General features: G+C 48.7%; 4 protein-coding genes and 2 non-coding genes across 8 annotated transcripts in view; 3 read left to right on the top strand and 3 right to left on the bottom strand.

Moving 5' to 3' along the window:
* Positions 1-8184, top strand: part of LOC113205851 (chaoptin) — an 11250-nt gene extending 3066 nt beyond the window's left edge. The window contains exons 2-13 of the mRNA XM_026421624.2: positions 486-768; positions 1173-1432; positions 1544-2247; positions 2415-2874; positions 2959-3141; positions 3219-3641; positions 3725-4009; positions 4087-4416; positions 4570-4845; positions 4958-5074; positions 5219-5451; positions 5805-8184. Coding sequence (XP_026277409.2) covers positions 486-768; positions 1173-1432; positions 1544-2247; positions 2415-2874; positions 2959-3141; positions 3219-3641; positions 3725-4009; positions 4087-4416; positions 4570-4845; positions 4958-5074; positions 5219-5451; positions 5805-6126 — 3876 coding nt within the window. The 3' untranslated portion in view covers positions 6127-8184. The remainder of the gene's footprint in view (positions 1-485; positions 769-1172; positions 1433-1543; positions 2248-2414; positions 2875-2958; positions 3142-3218; positions 3642-3724; positions 4010-4086; positions 4417-4569; positions 4846-4957; positions 5075-5218; positions 5452-5804) is intronic.
* Positions 8185-8296: 112 nt separating this feature from the next.
* On the bottom strand, positions 8297-11253 carry LOC113205852 (transmembrane protein 185A). Its single transcript, XM_026421625.2, has 6 exons — positions 11002-11253; positions 10635-10811; positions 10338-10545; positions 9968-10228; positions 9759-9882; positions 8297-9665 (listed from the first exon to the last, which is right to left on the bottom strand). Exons 1-6 carry the CDS (start codon positions 11037-11039, stop codon positions 9403-9405), a joined length of 1071 nt encoding a protein of 356 aa, XP_026277410.1. The 5' UTR covers positions 11040-11253; the 3' UTR covers positions 8297-9402.
* A 16-nt stretch (positions 11254-11269) lies between these two features.
* Positions 11270-13623, top strand: LOC113205853 (putative lipoyltransferase 2, mitochondrial). 2 transcript variants are annotated; one of them, XM_026421627.2, is made up of 7 exons: positions 11270-11422; positions 11638-11747; positions 11871-12000; positions 12092-12177; positions 12230-12374; positions 12469-12567; positions 12649-12846. In XM_026421627.2, the coding sequence occupies exons 1-7, from the start codon at positions 11366-11368 to the stop codon at positions 12694-12696; spliced, it is 675 nt and encodes a 224-aa protein (XP_026277412.1). In that variant the 5' UTR covers positions 11270-11365; the 3' UTR covers positions 12697-12846. The 2 variants fall into 2 exon arrangements, with proteins under 2 accessions (XP_026277412.1, XP_026277411.1); XM_026421626.2 differs by lacking the exons at positions 11270-11422; positions 11638-11747; positions 11871-12000; positions 12092-12177; positions 12230-12374 and adding an exon at positions 13214-13623 and having other exon boundaries at positions 12649-13138.
* Positions 13624-15234, bottom strand: LOC113205854 (DNA replication complex GINS protein SLD5). Of its 2 annotated transcripts, XM_026421628.2 has the most exons (3): positions 15219-15234; positions 14685-14760; positions 13624-14449 (listed from the first exon to the last, which is right to left on the bottom strand). In XM_026421628.2, exon 3 carries the CDS (start codon positions 14388-14390, stop codon positions 13737-13739), a length of 654 nt encoding a protein of 217 aa, XP_026277413.1. In that variant the 5' UTR covers positions 14391-14449; positions 14685-14760; positions 15219-15234; the 3' UTR covers positions 13624-13736. The 2 variants fall into 2 exon arrangements, with proteins under 2 accessions (XP_026277413.1, XP_052125228.1); XM_052269268.1 differs by lacking the exon at positions 15219-15234 and having other exon boundaries at positions 13624-14529; positions 14685-14988.
* On the top strand, positions 14798-14904 carry LOC113205898 (U6 spliceosomal RNA). Its single transcript, XR_003303391.1, has one exon. It is a non-coding gene; the product is annotated as a U6 spliceosomal RNA (small nuclear RNA).
* Positions 15035-15118, bottom strand: Trnal-cag (transfer RNA leucine (anticodon CAG)). The gene has a single exon. It is a non-coding gene; the product is annotated as a tRNA-Leu (tRNA).
* Positions 15235-16916: the final 1682 nt, after the last annotated feature.

The following is a 16916-nucleotide window of genomic DNA, read 5'->3' as shown; positions in this document are numbered from 1 at the left end:
GACCCGTACACTTCCGGTCCGGGACACGTGGCTTCCGGGTGCATCTTGCCCCCCCCCCCTCCCTGCCCTCATCCTCCCCCTTTTCTCCGGCCGCAAAGGGCTCAGGTTTCGCGGATGGACACGCGGGCGAGAATGGCGCACCGGCTGCGCCAATCGTCCACCACCGGATGCACAGAGGTACGCCAAAAAAAGGCAAAGGAACAAGAAAAGCGCGCTTCTAGTTTAAGTAGAGTAAGAGTGGGGCACGGCCTGTTTACATACTGCGAACGGCTGAAGGCCTGAGGCCGATTGAGCGACGGAGGCTTATGGTGTCTGCAGGCGAGGAGAGGGAGAAGACTTACACTTGGTATGAGTCCGTGAAGGAAGACTATGGCTTATTAAAAATCAGTGCAGGCCTCTTATAGAACATCTGACAGGCCGAAGTGCCAACACGGCTGGGCTGCAAGTAGTTTCTGTACCTGCTAACCTTCGGCGGGCCCCGGCAGGTGTGGCGGCCGCTGCCGCTGCTGCTGCTGCTGCTGGCGGCGTGGCCGGGGTGCCTCGGCCGGTCGCGGCTCTCCGCCGTGGACCGCACCAGCGACTACCCGCCCTGCTTCTTCAACCCGCTGTGCTCGTGCAGCAAGTCGGTGCCCGACCTCGGCATCGTGTGGTGCCGGGACGTGCCCATGCCGCGCGCGCCGCCGCCGCTCAACGAGTCCAAGGTGTTCATGCTGCACCTCGACAACGTCGGCCTGCGCTCGCTCGACGCGCACTTCCTCACGGGCACAGGTCAGTGACCGCATGCAGACGTGTGGGCGGGTGGCCTACTCGTGAGGGGCTGCGAGCCGCCATATGCCCCGAGACGAAGACGGACCCTCAGACGACTCCACTCGCTCGCGCTCGACTGCACGCATGACAGTTAGACACCATTCGGGGTCTTTGCGCCGCACTGTATTAGGGATCGTCCCCGTACTGCGTGACCTTCAGAGTGGGGATTCAAGTATAATGGGGTCTCTAAAGGGCCAGGATCAGAGGAGTAGGTCCCCATAATATTTGTACCCCAGGGTACAAATATAATGGGACCACTGTGGACCACAATGGTGGTCCTGATCCTTTTGGGACCCCATAATTTTTCAACCTCCCCAAAAAGGTCACTTAGTACGGATAGGGTACAAATATCTTGGACCTCTCAGGACTATACCGGCTGGAGATGAGCCGCAACCCGCTGGTGCACGTGGCGGACGAGGCGCTGCTGGGGCTGGAGCGGTCCCTGTCGGAGCTGGAGCTGCGGTGGAACCGGCTGACGGCCGTGCCGAGCAACGCGCTGCGGCACCTGCAGCGGCTGCACCTGCTGGACCTGACTGGCAACGAGATCAGCGACGTGTCGCACGACAACTGGCGCGGCCTGGAGCACTCGCTCACCCACCTCGTCCTGGCCAGGAACGCTCTCCAGGTGCGCCTTTGAAACATGTTATGAATGGGAAGATTGTTCTGTTTTGCTTTTGGGTGGGGGTGGGGGTGCACAGCGGGTCGTCGCTGGCTGACCACTTCTGACTGGTCGCAGATGTTCTCCGGGTCGGGTACGTTCAGCGTGCTCCAGGCGCTCGAGACGCTCGACCTGAGCGGGAACGCTATCGCCGAGGTCCACGGCGACACGCTCTTCAGCGGCCCGCACCGCCTGCAGCACCTGTACCTCGCCGACAACCAGCTGCAGTGGCTGCCGTACCAGCAGGTGGCGCACCTGCGCAACCTGCGCACGCTCGACGTGTCCTCGAACCGCCTGTTCAGCATGGAGGCGCAGCCGGGCGTGTCGCCGCACGAGACCCGCATGCGCCTGGTGCTGGACGAGCTGCACCTGCAGCACAACCAGCTGCGCCACCTGCCGCCGGCCGCCTTCCACCACTTCGAAATGATCAACAAGACCTACCTGGACGGCAACCCGCTGTCGGAGATCGAGGAGAATGCATTCCGGGAGGCGCGGATACGCGAGCTGTGGATCCGGGACTGCGGCCTCACGGACATCCACCCCGACGCCCTGGCCGGGCTGGAGGGCTACTTGCAGGTGCTGCAGCTGTCAGCCAACAACCTGACGCAGCTGCCGGTGCAGATGCTGATGCGGCTGGACCAGCTCCGGGAACTCAACATCCGCGACAACGTGCTCCGCGACCTGGACGCGGACAAGCTGTTTCAGGCCTTCCGGGACAGAGTGCAGCGCCTGGACGTGGGCGGCCGGCGCAACAACCCCGTCGCCGTGCAGGAGTTCGCCAAGTAGGTGCACCGGCCGCTGACACAAAAAACAGCTTCTTTTACTCAGGGTACCCAACAAAGAAAAGGACAATTTTGTGTATTTTGTGGGTGTGGGTACACTGCTGATCAACCGTTGCAAACGTAGCAATCTCCATGTGTGCAATCATTCCTTTTCTTTCTGCCTCCAGCATGCGTAGCTTGCGCGCGCTGTCCCTGTCTCGGCTGCCGCAGAACCACCTGAGCATGTCCGACTTCGAGGACTTCACGCCGGAGCTGGACGAGCTCAAGGTGTCCGACGGCGGCCTGCAGTCCGTCAAGAACTACGCGTTCCGCTACGTGCGCGGGCTCCGCTTCCTGGACCTGTCCGACTCCAACATCGGTACCCTGGAGCAGGACGCGTTCCAGGAGGTGGGCCACAGCCTGCTGGAGCTGCGCATGGCACGCGGCCTCGGCAGCATGCGCCAGGTGCCCGGCGAAGCCCTCCGTCACCTGGCCTTCCTCACCCTGCTGGACCTGAGCCACAACCGCCTGCGCTCCATGTCCCCCAACTCCTTCCGGCCGCTGCAGAAGCTCCGGACGCTCCTGCTTAGGGACAACACCCTGGAGAGCTTGCCGCCCGGCGCCCTGGACGCGGACGCGCACATACACGTAAGGAACAAGCATTCGACGATCTTTACCATGCATGTTTTGGTGACCGTGTTCGGTTTGAATCGCTCATCCCGCTTTGCGCAGCTGGAAGAGGTGGACCTGTCCTTCAACGAGATCCACGTGCTGTCGGAGCACTCCGTGTACGACCTCCCCGTGCTCCGGCGCCTCGACCTGAGCGACAACCGCATCGGGCGCATCGAGCGGCACGCCATCGCCAACCTGGACAAGCTGCGGAAGTTGGACCTCCGGGGCAACCGCGTGCAGCAGGTGAGTGCCTTCGTCCAGCCCGCAGGCCCGGGACCACAGTGTGGTCACCGCACTCACTTGACCTCTGTGTGTTCCAGATGGACACGGAGGCCTTCCAGAACCTTCCCGCGCTGGAGGAGCTGGACCTGGCCTACAACGATATGGCGGACCTCGACTTCGGCATGCTGGAGCAGGTGGGCACGCTGTCCTCCTTCAAGCTCAACCTCAGCCACAACCACATCTACCACCTGGAGCAGCACCTGGGCGGCGGCCGCGACGCGCTGTTCCACTCCAACGTCAAGATGCTCGACCTGTCGCACAACAACGTGTCGACCGTGGCCCGCTACTTCTTCCGGCCGGTCGAGTCCTCGCTCACGCACCTCTTCATGTCGTGGAACGCGCTGCGCAACGCCACCCGGGACGTGTTCGGCAACATGCCGCACCTGACGTGGCTTGACCTGTCCGCCAACCAGCTGCTGGAGATCGACTTCGACACCTTCAGAAACTCTCGGAAGCTGCAGGTCCGGGGCCAACCAGCCACGACAATACACATGTGCGCCGAGTAAGCCCGTCGATGATACTCGTCCTCTCTCTGTGCCTGAAGGTGCTCTACCTGGCCCGCAACTACCTGGTCGACCTACCCGCCGAGCTGTTCCGCGCGCTCAACAGTCTCCGGCTCGTGGACGTGTCCCACAACCGCCTGCGCTCGCTGCCCGACAACCTGTGGTCCGAGGCCGGCGTGGAGCGCGTCGACCTGAGCCACAACCAGCTGAGTCGCCTGCCCGTCAGCAGCTTCTCGCCCGTCGCCGCGTCCACCCTGGTGGAGTGGGACCTGTCCAACAACTACCTGGTGGCGCTGCATGCGCCCGAGATGCTCAACCGCTTCCGGGTCAGTAGCCATCGCGGCAGCAGAGTCCGACGTCCAACGGGTGAGCTCGTCGCTGACGCCGCCCGCGGCCACTCCAGTCCTTACAGGTGCTGGACCTCTCCAACAACCGCCTGACGCAGCTCGAGGACGCGCCCTTCTCCACGCTGCCGCGCCTCACCATCCTGGACCTGTCGCACAACGTGGAGCTGCGGCTGGACCCGCGCAGCCGCACGTTCCAGAACGTGAAGGAGTCGCTGCTGGACTTGCGGCTGAGCAACCTCACGCTGCACAACGTGCCCGAGCTGCAGCTGCCGGGGCTGCAGGCGCTGCGCCTCAGCCACAACATGCTGGTGCAGCTGCCGCCAGAGATGGCCAACCACCTCTCGTCGCTCCGCCGCCTTGACCTCAGCTTCAACGGACTCTCGCAGGTGCGTCCCGCGCAGCTAGCTGCAGCATCAGCAAAGTGACACCTGACAAGGGATTTGAATTTTCTGAAAAAGTATTTTAACCTGACACCTCGATAAGTGTTGTGAGATCCTTGCCGATTGACGACTCGTGGATGGGCGCGCCCTCACCTGCAGGTGCCGCTGCTGACGACGGAGCTCCCGCAGCTGAGGCGACTGAACCTGGCCGGTAACCCCATCAGCGTGCTGTCCAACACGAGCCTGCTCGGCGGCGCTGAGCGACTGCGAGAGCTCGACCTGCGCCGGCTGCCGCTGCAGCACTTCGAGACCGGAGCGCTCTCCAAGATCAATGCCCTGCAGAGCCTGATGGTGTCCACCTACCGCGGTGTGCCGGACTTCAACATCCCCATGAGGTTGCAAGAAAACCACGGCCTGCGCAGTCTGCTCGTCGAGGTGGGTATGGATGGCGCTTCGTAGTACCCGACGGTGTTCCCGACCGGGGCCCTGACGGCTCTCCACCCGGCATAGCTGCCCCGCTGAGCTGGTGATGCTGTCGTGCCCACAGGTTGACGACGACGCCGAGGACCTGGACGGCGAGATGCGCGGCCCGCTACCGGACAAGCTCTTCAACATCACCTTCACCGGACTCTACCTCCGCTCGCTCCCCGTCGATATCTTCATGGTAGGGAGTTTCTCTTTCACATTCACCAACTTAAAATCCTTATTAGATCTCTTTTTTAAATGACGACACCTCTGAAAGTGTCCACATGCGGCGCGGCGTGTCCACGACCGTGTGACATCGACTTTACCCTTGTTGTGCCTGCAGGGCGTGCGCTCCTCACGACTGCTCTTCACTCTGCGCAACACGAGCGTGGAGTCACTGCCGCGCAGCATCTGGGAGCAGATGGACCACGTGCGCAACCTCACGCTCGACCTGCGCAACAACTCGCTCAAGCACCTCGGCAACCCCAACATGGCCGGCAGGCCCGACCAGCGCGGCATGTTCCTCACGGGCCTCAAGATGGCGGGCAACCGCTGGTCCTGCGACTGTGACCTCGGGTCAGTGTTATGAGTCGTGCGACAACCGCGTGTCTGTAGGGGAAATTAGGGTCTTATTGGGCCTTAAAAGGATCAGGACAGTCAGTGGAGTCAATACGGACCCCATGAAATGTTTATCCTGAGTTACAAATATTACAGGCGTGCAATCGACTCCAATCGTCCTGATCCTTTGGGGCTCTACTTGGTATTGCCCCCTTTCCCCCTCCCCTAGAGTCGCGTGGTTGTGTGAGCGAGCGAGCGAGAGCGCCCGGAGATGGGCGGCAGGCCGTCCCGTCGAGCACGGCTGCGCGGCGGGCGTGCCTACCCCCCACCTCGCAGGCGCTGACCTGTTCCGTTCTCTTGTGCACCTGCAGGTGGGTGGAGGTCTGGGAGCGCAAGAAGCGGCAGTACTGGTGCCCGCGGCCCGAGCGGCCGCTGGGGCCCGCGCCGGCGCAGGAGTCGCGCCGCTTCCTGTACTGGGAGTCGAACGTGGACTGCCAGGAGCTGCACGAGGACGACCTGCGGGAGGCGCACTGCGGCCGGGGCGGCCACAGCGTCATGGAGTCCATGAAGAGTGACGTGGAGTGCGGGTGGGGCGCGGGCGCGCACCTCGCCCCGAGCGGCCCCCTGGTCCTCGTCATCCTCGCCTTCTGGACCCTGTTCGCCCGGGCCCTCCACCCGGCTACTGCGGCCTGAACGGCTGGCCGCTGGCGGGGCGTTGACCGATCTCGACAGGGCGGGTTCCCTGTGCCTGGGGCAGGCCACCTAGAGGTCACCTAGAGGTCACCGCACGCGGTCCCACCTGGCCCGGAGCCCAGAGGCCTGAGCACGCCTCCGGACCCGGCCCGGGCGCCGCCCACAGGCTACACTGAGGCCACATCGTGGCCACACATCAAGTGGAGGGGGGTTTTCCACGCCGCAGTTGCTCCTATGGCAATGTTTGAACACTTGTACAGGGATAACCGTGAACGTTCAGCGGGGAGCCACTGCTTAAATAAAACACCTTTGAAAGCCCTCCTCCACAGACGTGGTGGTTTGTGGTCGAGCCCAGGGAAACCTCATCGTTTGCTCAATTATACAGCTGACCAGGCTGGGAGGCTCAGCTTGGTCAGGTTTGCATGGAATCAACTTCCCAAACGTCCGCGCCCCTTTGTTCCACCTGGAAGGGAAGGTCACGCAAGGAGGGAGGGAAGACATTCCAAGTTGTGGTAAAGTTTCCCATCCACGGAAACGACTTTACCCAGAATCATGAATGTGATGAGGGTATTGTGGTTCTTTAAAATCCTGGGGAAATTTGTGTTTTGATTGTTAGGTGTGCCTCCTGATTTACAAGAACATAAAGCTTTTTCGAAATATAAGGACGCCAGAAATTCAAGGAGCACGGCGAACTCTCATTCTAGAATATAGAATCTAATAATTATTTATTTCTTACCAGAATGCATTATTAAAATTTCAACACAGTGGATAAAAGTAGTGAAAACACTAACCACTGTAAAACTTTCAATGTGGACATTTACTGACAAAACTTTAGTCATAGGATCAAATCAATGAAACTGATCTCCGTCAGATGTAATTTGATTCTTAAAAAAAAGCTATTTTGTGTTTTAGTTGATTTTTAAAAAAATATTTAAGAACTACTAGTTTATTTATTCTCTTATGATGGGTAATCTGTCTACTGAACATGTTTTCCAGTGGAGCTGGCTTACATTGAAATTTATTGTATACAAACATAGTTTACTCTTCAAATATATATGTCTTCAGAACAAAGAATGGTGCTTATTCAGTCCAAAATTTAAAAGATTATCTTCCAAAAAAAAAAAAAATACTGCCAAATCCATTTTTTCTTTGTTTTTGTTGGGTACTTTGAGCACTAAAATGAAGGTTTTGTACATCAGCAGAATCATTTTAACTGCATAAACCGAAGTGGACACAAACAATGTGCTCAGTCAAATACCTGCTGTGCTTTCAAACACACAATGCTATTTAAGAATATTTTAAATGATTTGTTATCATCTTTATTTATTTGCACTGATGTTTCGTTTTATGTTTTGATAAAACGATCTGCTCACTGCCACTGACAACAACCTGTAGACTGTATGTATGTTTCATAGTTTTAAGGTTCAACAGAGAGTTGTGAGAATCACAAAACTTCACCAAATGTGCAAGTCTGATCTCTTTTGCAAACCCACTTTAAAATACCAAAGAGTAATAACATAACACAAAATGTATTACCTCTGACAGCAAAAATTGCGTTGGTCATACCGACACGATGGGTTGTTTGTCATCAGTGCTCTAGTTAGAAAGTTTGTCATAGTAAGACTTTTTCAATTAAACCGCTACTATATTTAAAAAAGAAGGAAATTTATACATTGTAATTAAAATTTATGTCGTTGATTATAAAGATAATGTCAGACTATAACTTAACACAAAAGTAAAATGCAAAATGATGTCTATTAGATACTGAATAGGCGATCAGAAATGAAGTTTATATGGGAGTTTGTTTTTTTACTGCTATCACTGTGATTGGTAGTATAGTAAGGAACTTGTACTTGTTTTGGAAAATCAAAAGTGCCCCCTTACACTCTTTACAGTCAAGCACCACATTCAAAAAGTTAAAAATTTAAAAATTAAATTGGTCCAATGACTCATGGGTTCCCAGAAATGTTTATCAGGAAGTCAACAAAGAACTTGTTTAAGACTCAATGCAAAATCTTGTGATGGACATACTGAACAATAAATATCTTGTTTCAGGATTATGATTGTCTACTCACCACAGAATTCTCCTAAGGAAAAATTCCTGTTGATTGGTCTTGTAGTTAGAGACTTTAAATGGTCACGGATGAAAACCAAAACATTACACATATCAGACAGGAGAATACCATCATTTTTTAATACTCAGTTAATGTTGACAAGATTCTTAAGACAATAAAATTAAATCTGATAACAATTAAGGCAAGTACACACAGCAACGTCAACAGAACACACAAATTTTTAACATGCAATCAACCAAGGAAGTAAAACATCTTTCATAATAATCTATAAGTTGGTCTATATTAAATTGATTGATTTTTATAAACCTACTATCATGAGATGTACTTTAAGCAGTCTTCAATTGGATGTTGCATCCGTTTTCACAATAGAGTTTGAGGCTATCCCCTAAAACACACAAAAATATGTCATGCCTCTTAGAAACATTAATGTTATTGGTTCCAAATAAAATTACCCAACTCGTTTGAGTAGGGATACAACAAAATTAGATTTTAAAATTTGTGCATGACAAGAACACAGGCCTTGGCTGACGCTCTTCCATCGAGCAGCAGCAAAGAAGAAGAAAATAATCAAGGTGATAACATTTTACTGAAATTCCCTAAAACCAATCTAGTTCATTTGTACATTAAGGCAAATCATGGTACCCTAGAAATCATAGAAGTAAAGTCATTGGTATCCTACGCATAGGCATAGGTTTCAAGTAACAACGCTAAAATCTAAAAATAAAGGTTTCAATAAACATAGCCTGTTGAAAGAATTAAAAATGTCTTATGATCTAGTTAGATGAGTGTTTCATAAATAAATCTATATCTCACTAGGAAGTCATTTAGCATCATCTTGAGAAAAGGCCCTTTTCCAAGACTTCATTATACACCTCAGAGTTCTATTTAAATTCTTTAAGTGTCAGTGCCAAGTTGGTAGCTTTAAACCCGCATTTCATAAATGTCAAATGTCATTCTAGACCAGAGAAAAATCCACTTGAACTTAAATAAGATTAGATTCTGTATAAGGGCTGCTAAAAAGGAACCATCAAACAAATGGTTTACATATCACATAAATTTCATGCCTACGCTATAATCAGCATGCAATCACAATTGGCACAAGTACCAAAATTGTACTTTAACATTACATTTACAAAATTTGGAAAGGAAAAAGGACAACAAACATGGATGATTGAGTGGTTAACATTAGTTAATCAACTGATCAATCAGGCATATCTATTGAGATAAATGGCACAACTGGTTTCAATAAGTCGTTTCTTTTGTTTGTCCTTTTTTGTGCCTTATCTCTGAGTTCATATGCAGGAGGAGTTGGAGCTGGCGTTGTAGCAGAGGAATCTCCTCCTCCACCGGTACGATCCCTATCATCAACATGATGAGAATTATATGCAATATTAGCATATTCTTGAAGAAAAGGGCAGAGACCAAGGAGAAATACACAGAAATCCTTTCGAATTCCAAACCACCCTGAAAAAAGACACAGTTCAAACTTAACAGGTAAAGAAGAGGATAGTTGGAACATATATGATCAAAAAATTGGATACAGAAAGATCTACTTACATTTGTTTCCACCTTTGGACCCAAATGACATAAGAATGAGAGTAATAAAAGTGATAAAGAGTGGTGACACAACTGCCAAGAAGCTTATAGAGATATCTTCATCCAATTTATTTGTAAGCAGCACCTGAGACCAAAATTAGAAGACATGACAATAAGGAATTAAGAACAAATAAACTTTCAGCTAAGCATTTCCTCATTAAGAGACTTACTTGAAATATTAGGATAGGCAACACTAAACAGGTGTAACTGAGAGCAGAATTAAAGGAAGAGCGCCGTTGCTGAGCATTGACCTCTGGTGTGCGGAGCAAAATACTTGCAAAAATAATAGAGTACAACACACCAACAAGTGACAAACACATGACAATCCAGAGAGGTACAAAAACCACCTCCCAACTCCAGGAAATAAATCCATCCAGGCGGAGGGCAAGAAATATGAACTGGAGAATATTAACTGCACAAAAAAGCTCCAACTGTTAAATAAATAAGAACAAATGAAAATTTATTAAAAAATATACACTTGAAAAATTACAGCTCTTAGCTGCTACTGTAGACCACATAGCTAACTCAGAGCTAACTCACCTCAAAAGAACGATCATGCTTTGCTGCCCAAATGCAGACAGCAATTGAGACAATAGATATAAAGATCAAAGGAATGAATACAAGGATCCAGAGGTGGCGATCGGTTTCTAGTTTGTCGCAAACCAGAAGTTCAAACATCATTAGAACCAAGTGCAAGGCTAAGCTGATGAGCATTGCCTTGTAGTGGACATATGCCTCCCCCTCTAAGCTGAAAAATTGGATTTGAGAAAAGTTATAATTTAACGGTTACACTGCAGGAGTTCAATGATCACCACCAGACATTGACAAGTGACTTACCGGGACAAAGGATATCTTGACCAAACGTAACTTCCTACTGTTGCTCCAGCAACAACCATAAACTTCCAAAACCATATTGGAGCAAACACTGTCCAATAACTCCAATTGATGGTGTTATCAAGTCTTAATGCAAATAATGCAGTAAATATCATAAGGCATGTGTGCACCAAGAATTTACTGAAGGAACAAAAACATCAAGAACATTTCACAGCATGAGGTTAGATTGCCATAGTTTAATTTACTTCAAACACTAGCATGGTAAAAACTGAAGAAATTGTCACATACATTTTTAAGAAGATAGCTGACTAATATCGAACAAAAATGAACACGGATTGAAACTATTTTTATTTAAAGTGGAAGGAATTACCTCGGATTGAAGTCTTGAAATAGAGTTTGAAGATTCATTTTTAATAAATTTCTGTTGGCTTATACTGTCCGTCTTTTTATCAGCCGATATCCCGGAACATTTCAAGATGTTGTGGAATCTACACCACTGAACAGAATTTTAAATATTCTATATACAATGAAATGTAAACAGATAAACAGAAAACTTCCTTGATTTGATCCACGGTTGGTTACGACGATGCGAATGTGAATGTCATTCTGCTGTAGGTGACACCAAAATTCTCATACTTCGAAACAAAATCGTCTGCTAGTGCGTGATAAAGCAAGAGGCCAACAGGCGGTATCGTGTGAAAACTTTTTAGTTTTTCGACCTTAGAAATTTCGTAATGGCTGAGAAACGTGTTGCAAGAAAACTACCCGAGTGGATGAGCAAGCATACAAAGGTAACACCTCAAATCATAGTAAATTACATTCAGCATGTAGAAAGGAAGAGGCACATGTGCTAACCTTTTACTAGTACATCATAATAGTTCACTGAAGAGAAAAACTGTTTTTTGTCACATAGTACTGCCACCCATTTTTCAATTTTATAAGCTCTGTAGCGTTCAGTGACAATAGCTTTTTCAGCAAGACTTTCGTATTCTGTGTATATTTATAGGTTCATGCAGGCAATGAGAAAAACGAAAAGAAAGAACCACTAGTTTTTCCTGGAGTAATTAAATACTGCCCCACTGTAGATGATATGGGACTGGCATGTGAAACTTTAATGTAAGCTTTGTATATTCTCTTAGTATGCATGTAACTCATTATCTCTGTTGTTCAAGGACTAACTTGATTACTTTGCCTTTCTTATGTACCAGTATTACTACATATGTTGCTCTCAAATTACAGATCTCAGGCTGAGCAGAAGGACGAACTTGTCTTGGGCTTGGATGCAGAGTGGCCTGTTACCCAACAGGGGTCAGGAAAAGTAGCTCTCATACAAGTTTGCTGTGATGAAACCACCTGTTACCTCTTCCATGTGAGTTGTCTTAATAAATGTGGTGCATATCAACTAGAAATAATGATTGCTTAGATATATTTTACTGAAACACTTTCCCTTTTTCTTTAAGGTGAGCTGCATGAGGAGTTTTCCAAAGATCTTTAAAGATCTTATTAAACACCCAAAAGTCCTACTTGTGGGCAATTGCATTAAGAAGTATATTTATCAAATCAATTTTTATCGTCATTTTCATTGATGTACATTTCAGTGATATTTGGAAGCTTGGTAAGGACTTCGACTTTCCAGTGGCCAAGCTCATTCAAAGTGGACGTGTAATTGACTTAGGAGAATTGGCTAATGAGGTGCTGTTGTGTGCTCAAACTTGGAGCCTTGACAGACTTGCTTTGCATCTGGTAGTTTGTCATCTATATTATAATAAAAAGACATGCAGCAGAGCTGAGTGGGACATGCTCTTGATTTCATTTGGTAATTATATTTATGTTGCAGTTATCGGTAGAAATAGACAAAAGTGCATCCGTTCGAATGAGCAGATGGGACTTGGAGCTTTCTTATGACCAACAGTTATATGCTGCAACTGATGCTTATGTGAGTACACTGAAGTATGTAAGCCAATTTTTTTTTTGGTTGAACTCAAAGAAAAACTTAAAACTGATTCTTTTGTTTCAGATATCCTTGATTATTTACAATAAGCTCAAATATAAGTCAACTGACTGATTCATTGACTACTTGAACATGGCTCGCATTGTTCATGTTTGGAATCTGGGTCGAATAGCATACCATCCAGCTCTCCAAATCCAAAAGCATTTGGCTGATAGTTATAAAAATGCAATTGATGGGTCTCCAAATAAATGCTCAACACCAGGTGATGTTCTACTTCTAGTTGAACATGACCCTGTTTATACGGTAGGAATTCGTAACAAAGACTATGATTCCAAAGAAGAGACAAGGCTGAAAGCGCTTGGGGCAGAGTTTTACAAAACAAACCGTGGTGGTTTGATTACATTCCACGGACCTGGTCAGTTAGTCGCTTATCCAATCATAAATTTAAAAAATTTGGAAAACCCTGGTGTAAGATGCTATGTCAGTGCCATTGAAGAAACTATTATAACAATGTGTAAATCGTTTAGTATTAAAGCAGAAAGATCACCACACACTGGTGGGCACAATTCCAACAATCTTGAATTATTTAAATAAATTCTATGCAAACTAAAATTGTTTCTGATCTATTCAGGTGTATGGGTGTCTGACAACAAAATTTGTGCAATTGGCATCCATGCAAGTCGTCACATTACATCACATGGTCTTGCACTGAATTGCAACACTGACCTCAAGTGGTTTGAGCATATTGTGCCATGTGGAATTGAAGGAAAAGGCGTCACATCCCTCACAAGAGAGTTAGGTATGCAGATGACTTTACATAGAACAATACCTCATTTCCTGAGAAGTTTCAGTACAACATTTGGTTGTAAAATTATCCCTTTTCCGGAAGAAAGAGCAAAAGAAATCTTACAACTGATCAGATTACAATGAGGTAATTGCAATATCCAAAACAAAATTTGTACTTCTCTTAGCCATCTTAGCCAGCATTAAAAGGATTTGAGATATGCTGACTGGTTTTGGATTAAAGAATTAACACAAATATCTTATTTTGATAATAATTATAATAGAAAAGGATCAACAAAAACCATGTTCAATAAAACGAATATTTGACATGCTGCTATGGACATATGGAGTTAAAATACAACAGTAACAAATCAAATTAATTGAACAGAGCCATCATGTATAAGATTAGCAATTGGTTTATACTGCATTATGTGCTGAGAATTCTCTTCTAAGTCAACCTCTTCATCTCTAGTGTCACGATCGCCTTCAATCACCACCCCATTCACATCTTTCTTGGCTCGAAGAAAAATATGGCTTCGGAGATTTGGAACTAATGACTGTTGAGTTGACATGAAGTCTTGAAAAGGAGGAGGCACATGTTTCAAAACCAATTGTTTTTGATGATTTTCCTGCAGAGCAAGAAATTCCCTTGCATAATTCAGTTCACCCTCAGACAAATGAGGATTCTCAGGACTTCGAGTAGTTTCTTGCTCCAAAATAAAAGCAGTGTTTTGCTCAATTTTCTCTATACGAGTGCGGAGGTAACTTGTAATTATGTACCTGATTCTTGCAAGTTCCATATGATGAACTTCAACTCTAAAGTCAGTCTTTTTTAATTTGGTTAAATTATCTTCCATTTGTTGAATTTGTTCCATCATGGCCTCAACATACGAATCTTGAGAAGGCAAGAGGTCTGGACAAAACTTTTCATTTAACCAAGCGTCTTCTAAAGTTTGCAACACTTCGTGGGCAGGAATATGCTCATCTTCACCAAAATAATCATCTTCCCCAAAAGTATCTTCCATTTCTTAGATGTCAGGCAAACGCCTGAGAACACACGGTTGAGGTTAATTCGGGCCCGGGCCTGGCGAGACAAAAGCAGAACTCATCTAATCTGATCCTTGGCGCCAAATCCCACAAGGAACAGCTGACCGCTTAGTTTCACTTTTCGTCCGACAGATGGCAACTTGCTCCTTTCTATACGCGAGTTACGAAAGTTTTATTTAAAAATACACCAAGTTAGAACGAATTGTCAAGAAATATTATTTGACAAAAATAATAGAAATTAGGTTTATCTACAATATGAGGGTTTATTTTACCTGTTTATTCTATGTTGTCAGGGGGCTATCGTTCTGGTAAAAAGATTGCCACCCGCTGCTATCTCCGTCCGTGTGGCTGCGGTATATATACAAATGAAACCACGCCAAATGCCGTACTCGCTTCGGCGGTACATATACTAAAATTGGAACGATACAGAGAAGATTAGCATGGCCCCTGCGCAAGGATGACACGCAAAATCGTGAAGCGTTCCACATTTTTTGGCATATCTGCCCATCAAAACATTTAGTTTTTGCTTAGACGTGATTTAATAGAGAAGTCAGAATAGAAAAGGTGCACCAGAAATTATCATTTTTGAAAAAGTGAACTTGAACGGTGAAAAAAAAGTATCTGTCAGAAGTGGGATTCGAACCCACGCCCACAGAAGTGGACTGCGACCTGAACGCAGCGCCTTAGACCGCTCGGCCATCCTGACTAGTTGCTCGGGGGCGCGAAGAAAACAGAACACGCTCGCCGATCCTCTTGCCTATTACAACGAGTTATCGCCGCCCAATGAAATAATCCCATCAACGTACCCAGATTTTCACGTTCGACGCGCACTTGGCGCACGCATTGCAGCCAGGTCAGAGGGCAGCGCGGAGGAACTGCGTAGAGCGGGCAGAAGCAGGACTACTTTGCGGCGCCACGCCACGCACGCAGCCGCACCGATATGTATCCCGCCGCCGAGAGCGCGCCGAGTTCAAACGCTACAGCGTTCAGCTGTAGGCGAGCCGGGACGGGAAGCGGCCGATGGCGCACATGCGCGCCTCACTTCGCGTTCTTTGTTCCCACTCTTGAGAAGACGAGAATAACACAAGTCCTCGCTGGTTCTCCTTTGCCGTCGCGCGCCCCGAAAGGAAAAAGCGAGCTCTTTACGCAACGATATTCAGGGCATTCCCTCTATCGGAGCCAGCGTGTAGCCCGGGCACGTTCTTTATCTAAGACCACCGGCCTTGGGTCACCTTGCGCACGGCGCGGTGGTGTCGCGCTCGCGTGATAGCGTGACACCATGGTGACACCCAGCGACCTGCTCGCGGGGCTCATTGGGAAATTATTTAGTCAGAGGTGGGCGATATACGGTATGCTATGCTGTACGGGGAAGACTATGGGGGTAAAGGTAGGGTGCTTGTACTCCATTCGTGTGTGTGTGTGTGTGTGTGTGTGTGCGCGTGTGTGTGTGGTTCACTGGCAATGCCAAAGTGACGCAAGCCCGACGTAACACAGGCCGCCTCCGCCTCGCCACGTCCAGCGTCGCCCCGCCCAGCCCTCGCCCGTGCTAATAGGGAGCGAGCCTCATGCCCATCGAGTGGTACTCGGCGGGCACCCGAGGTACCGAACCCGCGCGGCACTTTGCTGTTGTGGCCCGAGACGAAGCCCGAGCGTGTTGCCTATACCCGGCAGGCGACGGGCTGCCGTATTTATCTCCCTACCGACAAATATACATGCGTTTCAATGAAAGGATGGTTGAGGTGAAAAGGTTGGGCGGTGCAGGAGAAAACATGATGCGTGGTGGTTTGGAGGGGGGTGGGGGGGGGGGGAACCCCTCTTTCGGCCTGCTCTGCGCGAGCAGGAGTTCAAACCCACCGGCGCGGGGCACGCCCACAATGTGTGTGTGCTGTGCACGCTCTTGTAAGACGAGTAATTACGCAGCCCAAACACACCCACAGACGCGTGCACGTGTATTCCTGCCTCGCGGAGCGTTATGTACCGGAGAACGGGACCAGAGAGGGACCAACGGCCGCGGCAGGGCCGACGACGAGAGTATGAGGAAAGTCACGTGTGGCAGTTCTACGCTTTTAAAGTCACGATAAAGTTGTCCGCGAGGGCATTAGAGCTATCTTCGTTTAGACTCATCAAAAGCAGAGATTCTCCGACACAATCATGACGGCACGCACCACCTTGACATTCTTGCGTCGGAGAATGATGACTTGCTCGCTCGCCCTGTGCGGGAGCGTTCGGGGTGAGGTTGTTAGGTTTGCATCCAGAGACATTCACCCACCCACCTGCCGTGTCGGGTGTCGGACGCCACCGGCGTCGTCCAGTCGTCTCACCAGACGTGGAGGGTGGGGGGGGGGATCAACAAAAACCATGTTCAATAAAACGAATATTTGACATGCTGCCATGGACAAGTAATACATTTGGAGTTAAAATACAACAGTAACAAATCAAATTAATTGAACAGAGCCATCATGTATAAGATTAGCAATTGGTTTATACTGCATTATGTGCTGAGA

Source organism: Frankliniella occidentalis, unplaced genomic scaffold (assembly GCF_000697945.3).
Source record: "Frankliniella occidentalis isolate FOCC.00 unplaced genomic scaffold, Focc_3.1 Scaffold88, whole genome shotgun sequence".
Taxonomy (NCBI): Eukaryota; Metazoa; Arthropoda; class Insecta; order Thysanoptera; family Thripidae; genus Frankliniella; species Frankliniella occidentalis.
The sequence above is the reverse complement of the archived record's forward strand: the minus strand, read 5'-3'. Positions and strand labels throughout refer to the sequence as shown.

What these genes read in the sequence shown, in the direction of transcription:
- LOC113205852 (XM_026421625.2), bottom strand. Translation starts at nt 11,039, where the DNA reads ATGAATCTTCAAACTCTATTTCAAGACTTCAATCCGAG. An exon ending in TGCCTATCCTAATATTTCAA is followed by an intron (nt 9,883 to 9,967) that starts GTAAGTCTCTTA and finishes TTTTGGTCTCAG; the next exon opens with GTGCTGCTTACAAATAAATT. An exon ending in GTCCAAAGGTGGAAACAAAT is followed by an intron (nt 9,666 to 9,758) that starts GTAAGTAGATCT and finishes GTCTTTTTTCAG; the next exon opens with GGTGGTTTGGAATTCGAAAG.
- LOC113205853 (XM_026421626.2), top strand. Translation starts at nt 12,715, where the DNA reads ATGGCTCGCATTGTTCATGTTTGGAATCTGGGTCGAATAGCATACCAT. An exon ending in AGAAAGATCACCACACACTG is followed by an intron (nt 13,139 to 13,213) that starts GTGGGCACAATT and finishes TGATCTATTCAG; the next exon opens with GTGTATGGGTGTCTGACAAC.
- LOC113205854 (XM_026421628.2), bottom strand. Translation starts at nt 14,390, where the DNA reads ATGGAAGATACTTTTGGGGAAGATGATTATTTTGGTGAAGATGAGCAT.